Source organism: Bos mutus, chromosome 4 (assembly GCF_027580195.1).
Source record: "Bos mutus isolate GX-2022 chromosome 4, NWIPB_WYAK_1.1, whole genome shotgun sequence".
Classification (NCBI taxonomy): domain Eukaryota; kingdom Metazoa; phylum Chordata; class Mammalia; order Artiodactyla; family Bovidae; genus Bos; species Bos mutus.
This window is the reverse complement of record NC_091620.1, coordinates 37,362,967-37,379,881: the sequence shown is the minus strand read 5'-3', so window position 1 is coordinate 37,379,881 and position 16,915 is coordinate 37,362,967. Positions and strand designations below refer to the sequence as shown.

Genomic DNA, 16,915 nt, shown 5'->3' with positions numbered 1-16,915 from the left:
GAGTGCGACTTTGGCCTTCCTGTAATTTACAATTTTATCTGCCTTCTCTCACTAACCCTTTGAAATGAAATGAGTGTTTTAGGACATAACTCTTCCTACACAGCTAAAAACTTGGACTACAACAAAATATTTCTTGAGAGTGAAAATGCTAAAACCTTAATGCCTAGGTTTGGAAATTTTATGTTAGAGATGAAACTGCTGCTTTTCCAAGAAAGGGTCATAGGACCAAATTTCTTGTAACTGGCATCTATTATACTCTTAAGTATAAAACAGCATTTTACCAACAGAAAATTTGATACAGAAAGTTTCTCTGCAACACTCCTCTAATGTTGGATTGAGTGAGTATTTAAAATCAGATGAAAGCTCCTCTGCTGAAGCTGGCCTGAAGCTGCCAAACTATCTATGGTGCTTTCTTTCTATATTTTGCATTTCTCAGCTTATCTTTTTAATTGAATGAATAACTTTCTTAAAAAAGCAGTCTATACTATGATGCTGTGTTTCTTTAAAATTTAGGCACTTGGCTGTTTTTAACTTGTTCTCTTCCTGTATGTATATATATATATATATATATATATATACACACACACACACATATCTCAGGTTAGTATACATAGGTATGAACAGGTTAGTATGTGTTATATATGTGTATGTATAATATATATTTAGTGTCATAAGCATATAAACACTTGGAAATAATTAAAAGCAAGTGTTTTAGGAACAACTGTTCTGAAAACCTAATGTCACTCTATCCCATAAAGTGCTTCTCCAGCAGAGACATCTATCACCATCCATCACTCAGTCACACGCCTCAACACAGCCTGGTCCCCTTTCTGATTAGAGATCACAGTTGCTTGAGTTGGCTTACAGAGTCTCATCTGTTTGAATGACAGATGTCTTTGCTGGAGTGGCACTCTGCTTGTTCTTGTTTTGTTTACGAAACAAAGATTTCTAAAAGGGATCTGGGCTGCCTCCACATTTAGGATGAGGCTGTAAACATCTGTTAAAAGGAAATGGCTGAGGGGAGGGATGCCAAGGACCTATTTTCTTCCCTCATCACGCTTGTAAAAGAAGAGATGTTCATTCTAATTGTGATTACAAAATGTTATGTCTTTGAGCCATACCAGGAGCCACCTTTGTTTACCTGCAGAGAATGACCAGTATTGATATTTTTTCAGTTCCCCTCTTTGGTCTTTTGACTACAGATAATAACTCTTTACTCTCCTTCCCCTTAACAAAAGGCGGCGAAGCAACCCGAAACTGAGTCGATATTTATTCAATAAACGTTAACCAATTCTCACAATGGAACTGATTTCCTGATGATGATTTTCATCTTCTTTTTTTTTTCCCCCCAGTGATTTCTAGCCTGGGGACGCTAGCAATATCTGACCAGTCCAAAGGGGCAGGAGGAAGTTCCTGGTTGGAAAAAGTTTGGAGGACACCCTCCCAGCCAGCCTGGCATCAGCTGGGGTGGCTCAGCCCCCTCCAAGATGCCAAGATCCTCTTTGGTACTTAGAAGAAAATTGAATGAACAACAGGGGGGGAAAAAAAGAGGAGGGGTGGGGGTGTGGATGGCTCTTCCGGACACCATGGTAGGAGTGAAATGAAATACCTAGACAGACTTACCGAAGAGCTTGCTGGGAGTGTCCTCGCTGTCATTTGATTCCACGGGCGCAAGCAGGGGCTCATTCAGCTCGCTGTCTGAAGTAGCAGCCTTGTCCTCACCTCTCAACTCCGCATTCATTTCACTCCGCACTGACAGCAAGGGCTTACTGACTTGTCCAGCTATCATTGGATCCTAGGATGGGGGAAAAGAGTGAAGGGGAGGAAAAAAAGTGGCCGCTTGAGTGTGTGCGTGTCCTTGTCTCCCTCTCCTCTTCTCTCTCTCTTCCACACACACACACTCCCTCTCTCCCCTCTCTCTTATCTCTGACTGCTCCCGCTGTTATTGCTGGCTGCAGTCAAGTGAAGAGCTATTACAGATCCGAGTTCTCCATTCCTCCCCACCCCATTAAAGCTCAACTAGCATGAGAGAGATGCAGGAGGCTTCCGAGAGGGAAAAAAAAAAAAAAGGAAAGAAAAAACTTCTTTGAAAGCAACCTAACCAACACAGCTTTAATTGTGGGATGTGCTTTTGTGCGAATGTTTTTACACCTTGTGCTGTCTTGAATGCAGGAAGGGGTGGGGGGAAAGTGCGGGGTTTGTACTTCGGCAACAGACTCAAAGGAAGGAGCACCCTAGGGAGGACCCATGGGCTATTTTAGGAAGCCCTCTCCCTGGGGGAGAAGCAATTAAACCCTATCCCGAGAGCAGAAAAAGAGACAGGGAGAAAAGAGTCCTCCAAAGGCTTTCAATGGAATGAAAGAGATTTCTTATGTAAATTCTAGCAGTACCTTTAGAAGTTGACTTTGCTGGTCCCAGATTTGGGACTGCAGCTGACCCCAAATCAAATGAACATTTGAAAGCAAACAACAAAAGAGATGAAAATTGGTTTACAGTTTCTGAAAGGAATTGGAAAAAAAAAATACTTACAAACTCTGTTCAACAATTCGGATACCTAGAGCACCCTACGCCCAGAGCATTAAAGAAAAAGAAAACAAAAATCACCTCCGAAAAGGCAAACTTTACCCCCCCAGTATTTTAAATCTGCTTTATCTTCAGTTCATTAGGAGGGCATTTTAGGTTCAGCAATATTTTCCAAGGGAAGCCTTTTATTCCACTTGCTAACCAAGACGCATGATACTGTGGTCGCACCGATATCGGATGCAGAAAAGCCAAAAGTGCCCCTTTTGCGTTATCTGGGAGCTATTTATTGCCAAGTTCATGCCTAAATGGTTCCTGAGCAGGAAACAGGTGACCAGTGCCAGAGCAGGTGGGGCCACAGGCTCCCTGTCCCATCATTACATTGGTTGTGGTTTGCCTGTGGTTATTTTTTTTTAATGTATTCATGCCTGAAAAGTGAATTTGATATGACACATGATAATCTATGAAAATGTTAATCAATACAAATAGTTTAAGCTGTCATCAAATGCACTTCTTTAGTCAATACTCATACCACAGAAAACAATGTCACTGTCACCAGGGCTTAATTTGCACAGCACTTAAATATTGGACTCTGTGCATCAATGCACTTCTTCTTCAAATACTGTAGGTAAACACATTTTCTCCCTATTTAAGGCTGAAGCACTCAGCACGCATTTAGCTGAGCTGAATCCTCCCTTTTGAATACCTTGATAGGTCCACTGGAGGGCAAAATTAATACTTAATTGAATCTCACAGTCATCAAAATAATCAATACTTTTTTATTATTTATTCTTTACAGTCTGTTGACTGTTTCAAACCTCTGAGGGAATGGTGGAAAGGATTCATGGCTTTGAAACACTGTCATTTAACAAGGTAATTTTCAGTGGGGCATTAGGGGTTGTGAAACATATAATAAAACAAAAATGGTGGCTTATAATAGGAAGAAAGAAAAGAATTATATTTCTGCCATCTAACAAAACAGGATAAATAAAAAAGCAAGTGCAGAGAGAGGGAGAAAGGAGGGGGACAAGGGAAGCTAGGAAGACTGGCTTTTGAAGGGTTTTATCATATCAAGAGCAGAGCCGAGCTTTCATAATGCTGACATTTCTCATCCTGACAATCCTAAACAAGTGGAAAGGATGAGATCGCAGATATCATCTTTCATCACATTCCCCAGCTTAAGAACCAACATGACAGCTTCTCTCCCCTTTACACTGTTAATTACTAAATAAAATACTACTCTCTGTCAGCATCAGATTATTGCAGATAGCAACCACAAACATTCCTCCATTGTCTTCCCCCTCGAAAATTGTGAGACCTACCTTGAACTCTTTAGAGAATAAATTAGGCTTGTCTCACTGTATTGTAAATATTTGAAATGTAATCAATGTCATCAATGCAGTCGATGCACAGTATTGTCAGCCTAAATTTGCTGGTGATAGATTAGCATTTCATTTACTGTGTTTGGAGGCAGAGGTTTGGAGCACTTGAAAATTGGTGGTGGGGGCGGGGGGAATGGGACAGGCAGAGGGGAAAGGAGACACAATTTTCTCCAAATTTCCCCCAATTTCTTTCCTGTGTAGCTAAGAAAGAACACGTGTTTGGATTCTTCTGATTTGGTGACTAGGGAAGGGTAAGGCAGGAAAAGGAATATTACCTTACCTCGTAGTTCCACATGGAGAGTGCCCAGGTTTAAATTCTAGGACATTTATTTTACTTTATGCAACACTGAATCCTCAGTCTCTCTGATCCAAAGAAGGGGGTGTGACTCATTTGAGACATTCAGTCTCTGGCCACACTGCTCATTTGAGCATTTTTGAAGATGGTGTTAAAAGAAAACTTGTGTTGAGAATGACGTTCACTACCCTCGTGATAAGGCAAACATGGCTATTTATGTATCTGGGCAGACTTCAGAATCTGGGTAGACTTCAGAAAAGAACATTCTATTCCTGCTTTATTTGTGAATGGTCAAACTGAATCCTGAATGCCATAGAGGAGCTGAAATGCAGCTGCTAAGTTCAAGTGCACTTAAATCTTTAAGATGTTTCAGTCTAGCTGATGTGTGCAAAACATGTACTGGCAGATGGTGTATATTCCTGACCATTAGCTCTTCTTCTTTAAATTACTTTTATGTACCTCATCCATGGCTAGGTTTCCAACTAGTGTCTCAGTGGCTTGAGCTTCGAAAATTCAGGAGTTTGTCATTCATATACTCATTTGATTTTTCATGTTACAAAATCCTCTACCTTTTCCATGATGCAGCTGTAGTCCACATATATATGTGCTTGACATGGTTAAACAGCAAACCCCCAGCGAGGTAGACAGCAGACAGCTTTTAATCACAGCTGTAGCCACTGGGGGGTCCATTTGAAAATGTGTCACAAGCAGTAACCACAGAGTACAGTCTTATAAGGGATTGGGGTGTGGGGGGATGGTTACCTCTTTCAAGTAGCACTTGACTTGGAAGTTGTTTTTTCCCTGCCCAAAGAGATGGCAGTGTGTAAAATACTTTCTGCAAAGTAAGGAAAGGATTTCCAACATGCATCGACCTGGGTACGTGTACAACTTCCACATGTACAAGGATCTCTGAAGCAGCAGATAGGAAGAGAAAGAACTACTGCAAGCCAAAAAAACAGTGGGTGAAGATTTCGTACTTGAAAATTTGAAACTGTCACAACTAGAGTTATAGAAGTTGGGATTTCTCTGCAGTTCGTTCATTGGCCCCAGTTAAAGAAAGGGACTGGTCCAAGATGGATCTCATACTTCTCAAGTATGAGCAAGAACAGGACATGCATGTGCCAATTTAGGGCACTCACAAGGGTCATAAGAGACCCAAGAGCCAGACAGTAAAAAAAAAGAAGAAATGAGAGATTCAGTTTCCATTAACAAAATGTCAACAAAAATTTTCACGTCCTACAATGAAGGAACTGCAGTCAACAACAGAACCACAAATAATTATTTAAATCTCCTTTGGGTATTGTTAAAGAAATAAAAATAGACCACATATATTGACTGCCTTTACCAAATAGGCAACTCAGCTATATTTAATGTCACTCAGAGTATGCAAGGTATTTACCTCATTTCAGGGAGGAAGGACTGAGACGCAGAGAAGTTAGGTGACTTATCCCAAAGCCACACAGCTAGTAAGGCAAACCTGTATTTTGAACCCTAGGAAATTCATTTCCAAAAATCAGCATTTTTTATACAGCACCCTCTACTGGGTGAAAAAAAACGAGGCTCATGGATTAGGTAATCCACAGTGTTTCCCAGAACATCAATTATGGACCAGGAAAGGCTTTAAATCCTGGATGACTAATTCCCACAGCATGCTATGTATACTGTCTTATATGCTTCAGTCTCTAGAAACAAAACACCTCTCTGCCTGATGCTGCCTGAGTACAATCCGTGGGGTGACAGGGTGTGGTATGCGGGACGTCAGACAGCGTCACACCCAACATAAACTCAGCAATCACTTAACTACTTTGCCCTCAGCTTTCTCATCTGGAAAATGAAGGTGTTGAAATAAAACAGTATTTTCCAAAGTGAATTCCACAGAACACTTGTACTAAAAAAGACTCTACAATAAAGGAGTTTTGCAATCATACACACGTGGAAAATACACCAGAAAAGTCTATCAGGAAAGAAACCAATTCAACTCTGATTAAGCTAGCATTTCCCCAAATTATCTGACCGTGGAAGACCTCTTCCTTATAATCTGCATTATATTATCTAACGGACCTAGTGCTTCTTGAAACATTTTAGAATGTGCCTGCTTAGATTACAGCTAACGTAAATTATAGTTCTAATTTTTAACCATCCTATAATAATAAGCTAAAGGCTTCAGCAAGTACATAATTGTTCCAGTGCTTCTCATACTCTTTTACCCAATTAATATTCCTTACAGTTGATTCACATACAATTATCCACAGCTTAGTATATACTAACTGTAAATACTCTCTTCATATGCTAATTTCTGATGCCCTTCAATTTTTAAATAAGGATGTCCCCATGTATTTCTGTCATAAAACCTTTATGTGAAGAGCAGATACAGGGCACTGTGAAAAGGGAAGATTCAACTTGGACTTTCACCAGGCTGTTAAAAACAATACCAAATAAACAAAGATATAATTCAGCTAAGGCTTCAATAACTTAACCAACAGAGTTTTTGTAAGCATAATCATTCTCATTTTATAGTCAGAGAAAACTAAAGATAGCGAGATTATTAACTCAGCAAAGCATCCGTGTCCGGTGGCAGCCACGCGTTGGAAATACCCTCGCCCCTCTAAACTGAGCTTGAACTCAGTCCAGCATATTTTTATGTACACACAAGCCAACTATGAAGCAGGCAATCAGAACAGCTTTGAGGAAAATGTAAATTAGATAGGCAGGCAGGCTTTAAAAATCCAAGGAAACAATTCATTTGGTCACAAAGTGCTAGAGTAGGGCAAAGTTATACTCAACAGAGCTATTTCTAGAACTCAATAGAAAAATTACATCCATTATAAAGAAAAAGAACTATATTGGATTTCTCTTCCCCCACCCCTTAAAATGCCATATTTCAATTTAGGAAACAGTAGAAACAAATTACCTACAGCCAATTTAAGATGCAAAGACAGCATCATATTTTGTATTTAATTTCCCCTACTGCGAAGAAGTAAAAATCAAAATCACAAATGCATGAAGAGGAAGAAACAGACCTTAGTGGGTTTGGGGAGAAGGAAACTTCAAGTGTGGATTTTGTTACCTTAGTCATGAAAAGAATTTTGTTTTTCTCTTTCTTTAACCAATTACCAAGTATTAATGAGGTTAATGAAGTTAGTTATCAATATGAAATTTAATGTACTAAAGAATGTTTTCCCCCCAAAGTTACAGAGTTTCTAACTTAATATTTTACCATTCAATACTTCTTCCTTCTAGCAATACATTTTAAGAAGACATTCTATTTGACTTTTGAATATAAGACCATAGTTCATTTTTGTTTTTTCTTTATATATGTATCTATATATCCATATCTATATACCTATATCTAACATACATACAGTTGAAAATTCTGAAAATTGATGAAGTCCACAAGACAATAAAATTACCATAAATTTACCCACAACTGATTATTTTATTTTAAATATCATTTCCTAGACTTCGAACAAAAACCATTTTTGAGTAAAGCAGGAAATCCCACATTTTCAGCAAATACTGAACAGACAAAATTTGCATTACAGTAAATTTGATTATAAAGCTCAAACATGTATACACCTTCAGTAAAATCACCCCACAGTAGATTCACAGCCACACATCAATCCCAACCCAGGTTGCCTTCTTCAACCTGATACTCCCAACTGTTATTTCTTTCCTGTCTCTTCACTTTTAGTTAATCCTACCCCATAATAAAGAAGACGAATGCTTTATGAAAATTAAGCAGGGCATTCAAAACATAAAACGAACGCTGGACTTTGGGAGTAAAGTACTCAGGAAACTCCAGGACGCTTCATGGATGTCCCCTGATTCAGCGTCTACATGACTGGCATGAATCACTGTCTCTTCCATCTTGCATTCTGGGCCAACATGGCTTTATTTATCTCAAGGAAAAAATATGAGACCTGAGCAAGGTCCTCTATAGATAGTGGCATAGGAATACGTTTTGAAAGGTAGAAAGTGTTACACAGAAAGACCATTTTTCACCACACCTCTTCCCTCGTTAAGGCATCCAGTGAACTGTGGGTTACTTTTCTCTCCATACCTTCAATTGGACCAGGAAGGTAAGCTGTAGTAGATGCTGTGATGTGCTACATAGATCCTTGTTTCAGGACCAAGGCACTCATTTCCCAGCTGCCAGAGATGCTGGCCGAGGATGCTGTTCCCAGGAGCCACCTTGCCTAAATGGAGCTTCTTCCAAGGTCATGTCCCTTCTTTAGGGGCAGCCTAGATTCTGCTTTATGGCCTTCAAAGTCAAGACTTATTCTCTGCCCCTGTAACAGAAAAGGTTTTCAGACCCCTGAGGTCAACTCTGAGTTTGGTCAGTTGCCTTAATCGATATTTATGATCCAGAGCTGGTATTTAATCAGAAAGTCCCCACTCCAGGCATGGCCACCACAATCCCACAGCTATATCAATTCTCTGTCCACCACTCCCTCAACCTACATTTTGCTAATTAGTACAAAGCTAGTGGAGGTGATGGAATTCCAGCTGAGCCATTTCAAATCCTAAATGAGGATGCTGTTAAAGCGCTGCACTCAATATGCCAGCAAATTTGGAAAATTCAGCAGTGGCCACAGGACTGGAAAAGGTCAGTTTTCATTCCAATCCCAAAGAAAGGCAATGCCAAAGAATGTTCAAACTACCACACAATTGCACTCTTCTCACACACTAGCAAAATAATGCTCAAAATTCTCCAAGCTAGGCTTCAACAGTACGTGAACTGAAAACTTCCAGATGTTCAAGGTGGATTGATAAAGGGCAGAGGAACCAGAAATCAAATTGCCAACATCCATTGGATTGCAGAAAAAGCAAAAGAATTCCAGAAAAATATATACTTCTGCTTCATTGATTACACTAAAGCCTTTGACTGTGTGGATCACAACAAACCGTGGAAAATTCTTCAAGAGATGGGAATACCAGACCACCTTACCTGCCTCCTGAGAAATCTGTATGCAGGTCAAGAAGCAACAGTTAGAACCAGACATGGAACAATGGACTGGTTCCAAATTGGGAAAGGAGTACATCAAGGCTGTATATTGTCACCCTGCTTATTTCACTTAGAATCAGAGAAAATCATGTGGAATGCCAGGCTAGATGAAGCACAAGCTGGAATCAAAAATTCTGGGAAAAATATCAGTAACCTCAGATATGCAGATGACACCATACTTAGAGCAGAAAGCAAAGAGGAACTAAAGAGCCGCTTGATGAAGGAGAAAGAGGAGAGTGAAAAAGCTGGCTTAAAATTCAACATTCAAAAAACTAAGATCATGGCATTCGGTCCCATCACTTCATGGAAAATGGATGGGGAGACAGTGGAAACAGTGACAGACTTTATATTTTTGGGCTCCAAAATCACTGCAGATGGTGACTGCAGCCATGAAATTAAAAGACACTTGCTCCTTGGAAGAAAAGCTACGACAAACTTAGACAGCATATCAAAAAGCAGAGACATTACTTTACCAAGAAATGTCTGTTTAGTCAAAGCTATGGTTTTTCCAGTAGTCATGTATGGATGTGAGAGTTGGACTATAAAGAAAGCTGAGCACCAAAGAATTGATGCTTTTGAACTGTGGTGTTGGAGAAGACTCTTGGGAGTCCCTTGGACTGCAAGGAGATCCATCCAGTCCATCCTAAAGGAAATCAGTCCTTAAAATTTATTGGAAGGACTGATGTTGAAGCTGAAGGTCCAGTATTTTGGCCACCTAATCCAAAGAACTGACTCATTGAAAAAGACACTGATGGTGGGAAAGATTGAAGGCAGGAGGATAAGGGGATGACAGAGGATGAGATGGTTGGATGGCATCACCGACTTGATGGATGTGAGTTTGAGTAGGCTCTGGGGAGTTGGTGATGGACAGGGAAGCCTGGCTTGCTGCAGTCCATGGGATCTCAGAGAGTTGGACATGACTGAGCAACTAACTGAACTGATAGTAATTTTGAGTGAAATTGTTTATCAACATGAATGGAGTTTAGAATGGAGTTTCCATTTGGTTAAATTAGTCATATTTGAGATATATGTTTTGGCTATAATATTTTGGAGACGTTTCCCATCCTTGCAGGGAACCAGAGAATATTAAGAATCCAGCAAGTCCTGTCACCTATACTTTTGGGGCTAGTGCCCTAAGGTTTGATACTCAAACTGTCCCATGTCCAGTCTTTGGGTCAGAGAGTTCTAGTTGCCTAATGCCGACCATGAGGGAAACTCATCCTGCTTCTAGAATCTTGCCATATCTGCCTTAAAGAACTTTCCATACCAGGTGTACACTGTTCACCTAAAATGACAAAGAGCTATGACTTTATCAAGCTTACAGAACAAACTATTTGGGGATGATTAACAATTTGGGGACTAATAATAATAATGGGTGATATTTAATAAATATATTATGTATGGCAGCTTTGGACTCAGAACTTGTTTTCATTGTAACCAGGTAACAATGCTTTGGAGATGAAGCAAGGTCTCTCCTATATCAAATCATTACTGACTGCAATCATCCACCAAAAAGAGCCCACTAATCATGCAAATGAAATCTGTCTTAGGCCATTGTAACATAACCCATTACACTGGGTGATGACCCACAGTGTCTTAGAGGGCAAGTAAGGTCATTTATAGAGTGATAAACAGTCCAGAACTCATTTTCAAAAAATGGCCCAGGAAACTTACACTGTTTGTTGCCTCCACCAATCCCCAGTATTTTATCTAGGGGATAGTTAGTTAGGATGAATGTCCAGAATCATTTGGAAGGATAAAATAAAATTGCAAAATATCTGATTTGCTGTGGTGTCAGAGGATGATATTTTATTTCATACATACAGGCAGAGTTTAAGAATCTTGTCTTTTTGTTGAGGTTTGTGGAGCTTCAGCTAGGTGTTCAATCTCCTCCTTCCCTCTCACTTGCTATCAGAGTTTCTATCTTTCTCCATGTTCAACCATGAGTGCCACATCCTCTTAACTATGCTAACTGTCTAGAGACAACTCCAGTTAAAAATCAGAGAATCAGACACAACTGTATTTAAACACAAACAAGCAAAGCATCCCATCAATGTAGGAGGAGATAGCAACATCATAATCAGTTGTCTGCTAGTTCTGGACTTCTGCAAAGCATCTAGTATGCAGATAGACATAGTCCCTCTAGCTCATCACCTTGAACCTCCATACTTCCTTTGCTCCCAAGAGGTTAAAATGACTGTATGGGTGATGCTTCATGTATACTTATCTAGGAAGAAAGGGAGACACTGATATTGACAACCTAATAGCACCATCAATTCAATTTCCTGCTGCCTTTGTGAAAAAACATCAATAAGAGTTCAATCCAGGCTCATCTCGATCTGGTCTTTTGGTAATGGGGTTATATAGCAGTATCGACATTGCATACACATATCCTATATTCATACATTCTTTATAATCTGATGGCTTCAACTAGGTATCAGAACTTAATCAGAAAACAACACAGATTAAAAAGGACTTGCATTTAGAGATTTGAATGTACAGGAGTTACAAAGAAAAAACATGTTATCTCTATGCCACAAAACTTACTTTCTAGCATCTTAAAAATTTTAAGAAGTACTTTATATATTTATAGCAATTTTTGCAAATGTGGATGATATAGTTGATTCACGGAATGGAAAGACTTAGTCTCTAGTTTCAGAGTTCTCAAACTGACCATTGATCTCAGAAACCCTGAAGTTTTTAGGGAGGAGTTTCTAGGACCTCAGAGGAGGCAGGGGAGGACCAGAGTCACTGCTCCCAGTTTTTAACACCATTTGGCTTCTCTCATCTATTCTGTATGGAATCTTCAGCGTACTTGAAGAAAGGATTTCACAAGTTTGCCCATGTTACATATTTGCAATGCATCACAGATGCAATAAAATCATGACAGTTTTTCGGTTGGTTGGTCACTTACTTTTCCTAAAGACTTAAGCGATAGACTATAGCTGAGATGTTTGAATCCTTTGCAGACAGATCTGTCTCAGAATCCCCAGTACCATGTCTAATGCAAAAAAAGCCTCTCAAAAAATGTGTTGTGATTGATTGAGTGATTGTGAGGATGGAGGAAGGAAAGAAGGAAAGAAGGGAGGGAGGAAGGGAGGAAGGAAAGTTAAGAATTGTTCTGGGTTGATATTTTTAATATTTTAAACATACATCTAATCATGTCTGAAATTACACAATATAGAACTAAGGCCTCACTTTGCCAGCAAAGGTCTGTCTAGTCAAAACTATGGTTTTTCCAGTAGTCATATATGGATGTGAGATTTGGACCATAAAGAAGGGTGAGTGCTGAAAAATTCATGCTCTTGAACTGTGGTGTTGGAGAAGACTATTGAGAGTCCCTTGGACTGCAAGGAGATCCAACCAATCCATCCTAAAGAAATCAATTCTGAATATCCATTAGAAGGACTGATGCTGAAGCTGAAGCTCCAATACTTTGGCCACCTGATGCAAAGAGCTGACTCATTAAAAAAGACCCTGATGCTGGAAAAGATTGAAGGCAGAAGGAAAAGGGGACAACAGAGGATGAGATGATTGGATGGCATCACCAACCCAATGGACATGAGTTTGAGCAAGCTCTGGGAGATGGTAAAGGACAGGGAAGCCTGGTGTGCTGCAATCCACGGGTTCACAAAGAGTCAGATTCAACTGAGTGAATGAGCAATGACAAAGGTCTCACTTGACTATCTTATTCGTCTGGCATTGAACACATGTACACACTGATCCATATTCTACCTCCAAAAATGTGAGTTTGGTTTTATGTGATTCTATTTGTTTGTTTACCATAAGACAAGAACGGAGGAATTTAATAGTAATGCTTGAAGAAGAAAAGGAAAGTTCTTTTTTTCTCCTTAGGACTGAGGCTGACTGGAAGCAAAGCTACCTCTAGTCCAGGGGATAAGCTTGACCAAGCAAAGGCGTCAATGCTGGACTCAGGTGGTCCCAGATGAGGGCCTGGCTGGCCTCCCATGGGCCTCAGCCTCATAGCTCTGTCCATGCCTCTCATTAAGCCTAGAAGATTCTCCCTCTGACGCTGCTCCTACACAATTCCCTCTCGTTCCCAGTTACCCCATGGTCGTTCAGGAGCAGTATCATCAAACACACAGCACATTAGAAATATTTTATTACAAATGTTCTAACTCTATCATTTTTATCAGAAGCAAATATTCCAAGAAATGAATGAAATGAATAATCCATTAAATATGTGGACACATCTAATTCTGTCCTTCCATTCTGAGTAGCCAAAGACGGACAGTGGAGGAGAAAACCTTTTTATTCAGAAAGTATCGAGTTCCTTATAGTTTGAAATTTCCATAAATAAATAGAAAAATCCATTCTGCCCCCTGCTGTCAGACTAACATTCCTAAAAATCCAGTTTAAAGCCTGAAGTTTTAGCAGTATCTTCTAAGTTGGGCCCAAATCTTACTTAACATGCCAGACCCTCCCTCTCCGACCGGGTCTAGCTTTTCTCTGGCTGAGTACAGCTAGGCAATGTATGGCCATAGAAAGTGCTGTTCACATTTTTGTAAAGATTTGTAAACATTCTAAGATGATTTTCTGGCAGGTGTCAGTAAAGTGTCCAGGACTGTCTGGTCTAAGTTTTTTTAAATATGTATCTATTTAACTATTTGTTTGGCTACATCAGGTCTTAGTTGAGGCATGTGGGATATCTTTTTACCAGGGATGGATTCTGCGTCCCCTGCACTGGGAGCACATCGTCTTAGCCACTGGACCACCAGGGAAGTCCCTGTCTGGTCTAATTTGCACAGGGATGCCTTCCCTTTGGTCTACGTAGGCCTCCTGTAGCCAGCCTCACCAGGATCTTGTACATCCCCACGTTTCAGTGCTAGGATGAGAACTTGGGCACTGGAGGCAGAGAGCCTGTGCTAGAGTCTGGGGCAAGGACCTTCTACCCTCTCTGAGCCTCAGTTTCCCTGAGAGGAAATGGGAGTAATAACAGTATATGCCTCATGGGAGAGCTTTGCAGGTTAAATAAATAATTCACAAAGAATGCTTACAACAGGTGAAGTGCATACGAATCACAAGAGAGAGAGAGATATATATATATATTGCTCAAGGTCTATGACTCTCCTAACAAAGTATGAATATGTGAGCATTTTATCTTGGAAAAGTTCCTTAACCTTCATCTCATTTTCAAAAGGATTCATGGTCTACCTCCTCATCTCCTCTGCCCCTCCCCCTACCAAAAAAAGTAGTAAGTAATCATTGCTGAGGGGTAAGGGCCTGTCATTGCATCTTCCTACTCCAAATGTTAGGATGGTGTCTGGCATTTCATAAGCCCTCACCAAATATCCATTGATTTTATTTGAAAAACAAAAACAAGAATCGACATCTATAGATAATGGGAGAAAGACCACAAATTTGTTTGATTTTTAAAAACCAAGTTACTTTGATGTATTTTTGAGAAGGAATTTGCTTTATATAAAAATCCTCAGATCTTATTATTTTAAGAATGGTCAGGGGGTTGTAAGTTCTGCAGAACTGTATCCCTGAATTGTAACAGTATCTGGTTTTTAATTTTCCAGGATTCATGTAGTCAGGTTCTCTTGAAGGAGCCATTCTCTCTCTGTTCAAAAGGCCGTTGTCTAATTGATTTCACTAATAGGTATTTTCCTTTCTTCTCCTCTCAGAATGCAATAACCTGGGCAGGACTAATAACATGGTTTTGCTACCTTGCTACTTCCTGTCCTTCCTAGCAATTCAGGCAGCTTTTTCTGAGCCACTCTAGCTCCTGCGGAGTTTGCCTCTCCTTTTCTGCCTTGGGTCGGTACAAGGCTGCGCCTCACCCCAGCTGCTCCCCTTCCCTCTCTCTCCTGTAATCCACTCTCCTTTAATATTCCAAGGGTGACCCTTGACTGTCCTTTGAATGCCGCTCCAATTCAAAAGGTTTCTGAGCTTTTAAGACTAGCAGAGATAACATAATTCCAAGGAGAGGGGGGTGGGGAGGGAGGGAGAATGTGATTGGAAAGATTAGCTAAATCTTCTCATTCCTAGGGATTTGGGCTCTCACAAATACATGAGCTGGGAGTTTTGTTTTGTTTTTTTATGGATTCTCCCCACCCCCTCAGCTATCTTATTAACCTCTATTAAAAATATTTTGTTTCCAACCCAACCATAAAAAGAGACTTAACTGAATATTTCTTTAAATCTCTAGCCTTTGAAATTGAGGGCAATTTTATAGCAAGGCTGGCTTGTATTAATATTTATTTATGTCCTCTTTGGTTTGCATGATTGGGGATGGCTCTGAATCAGGGTCTCCTTAAGGCAAAACTGATGCAATTCAACAAATACTTATTGACAGTTCATCATGTTGGGGAATGAAAGGCTCGAGAAACATTTGCTACCATCAAAAATTTCACCATCTATAGATATCAGTAAAAGAATGGTTTCAGCATCCTCTCTGAGCCATGTATACTTTCTTTCTCATATACAACATTTTCTTGGCATCCTTTATCTCCCTTTTCTGTAAAGTGTCAGTGCAAACTAAGCATTTGGACCATGCCTGCATACACCATACACCTGCATAACACCATTTCTTTGAAGCATTGTTTTAATATCATTACAGATGCTAATGAAATAAGTATGTTGCTTCACTCAGGGCATTTTTAACTGGACTTTTCTAACCTTAACCTGCATCTGATGACCAGCTATCTTTTGACTCAGACACTAAAAAAAGTAGCAACACAGCTATCCACAGAATCACTGGCAATCAAGGGCTGTACTACCAAGTGGAGCAGATGAAAGATCTGAGTTATGAATAATTGCTTCCCTCATGTCCTCAAGCACCTACAGTAACAAAAAAGGGTAATGGGTTGTCAAGAGGAAAACAGACCTGTTTTAACAAATCAGTATGGCACACTCATAGAAACAGAGAAAAATAGATGTGCTGAAGTCTTTATATACACCTGGCTCTTTCAGTGGGTTTAGAAGCCTTCATTCCCATTCCCACCCCTCAATGAATTTGCTTAGAAGATTGTTTCAGATTAAAAATGCACAATTTCAACTCAAGGCCAGCTGACTTATCCTGAATCTATGTAAGTAGGTCCATCCCAATGACATTAAGGTACCAGTAGCCCCAAGAAGGTTCAATCATCATCCACAGCTGGAATGCAGACTCATTATATAATCCTCTTTTATTCTACTCCACTGAGCTTCTGCACAATTTCTCCCCCTGCACATGCATTGTGCCTGAAAAGTGTTCCTGTTTCCCACACAAAATGAATGAGAATTGGACTATTGCTGAGTTCTCCTTTCTCACTACTTAGACTACACTGGCTCATGTCTCTTCTTTTCACCGTGCCCACTAACAGACGGGTCCTGCTGGGCAGCTCTGAGGGATTCACACTCTGCCTGTAAGGCTCACCCTTGGCTTCTGTATCTTGAGGGGGCCACCTGTGGACAGTCATTTCCTTAGCATGTCAAGCAAAACTCTAATCAAATCTGTAGAGTACTCAGTTGAAAAAAATCAGGAGGAAATCATTTTTTGATTGAAAACAAGCAGAAAAGTAAATTCAAATTAGCACTGAAATCAACTAGGAAACACATTCCTGAGCTTTTGATATAAAAATAGAGACAATGGTAATAGATTTTTAAAAATCAAGTTTTTTAAATACAGTGGAAAATAGTTTGATTTGTCATTGAAGAGTTGGACAAAAAGAAAGCTGAGCACTGAAGAATTGATGCTTTTGAACT

The 16,915-nt window shown here is 39.9% G+C and overlaps 1 protein-coding gene across 1 annotated transcript in view; it reads right to left on the bottom strand.

The window, feature by feature from the left end:
* POU6F2 (POU class 6 homeobox 2) overlaps positions 1–16,915 on the bottom strand; it is a 504,980-nt gene that overhangs the window by 386,475 nt on the left and 101,590 nt on the right. Inside the window, exon 2 of the mRNA XM_070368781.1 lies at positions 1,624–1,795. Within this exon, the coding sequence (XP_070224882.1) occupies positions 1,624–1,795 (172 nt within the window). The remainder of the gene's footprint in view (positions 1–1,623; positions 1,796–16,915) is intronic.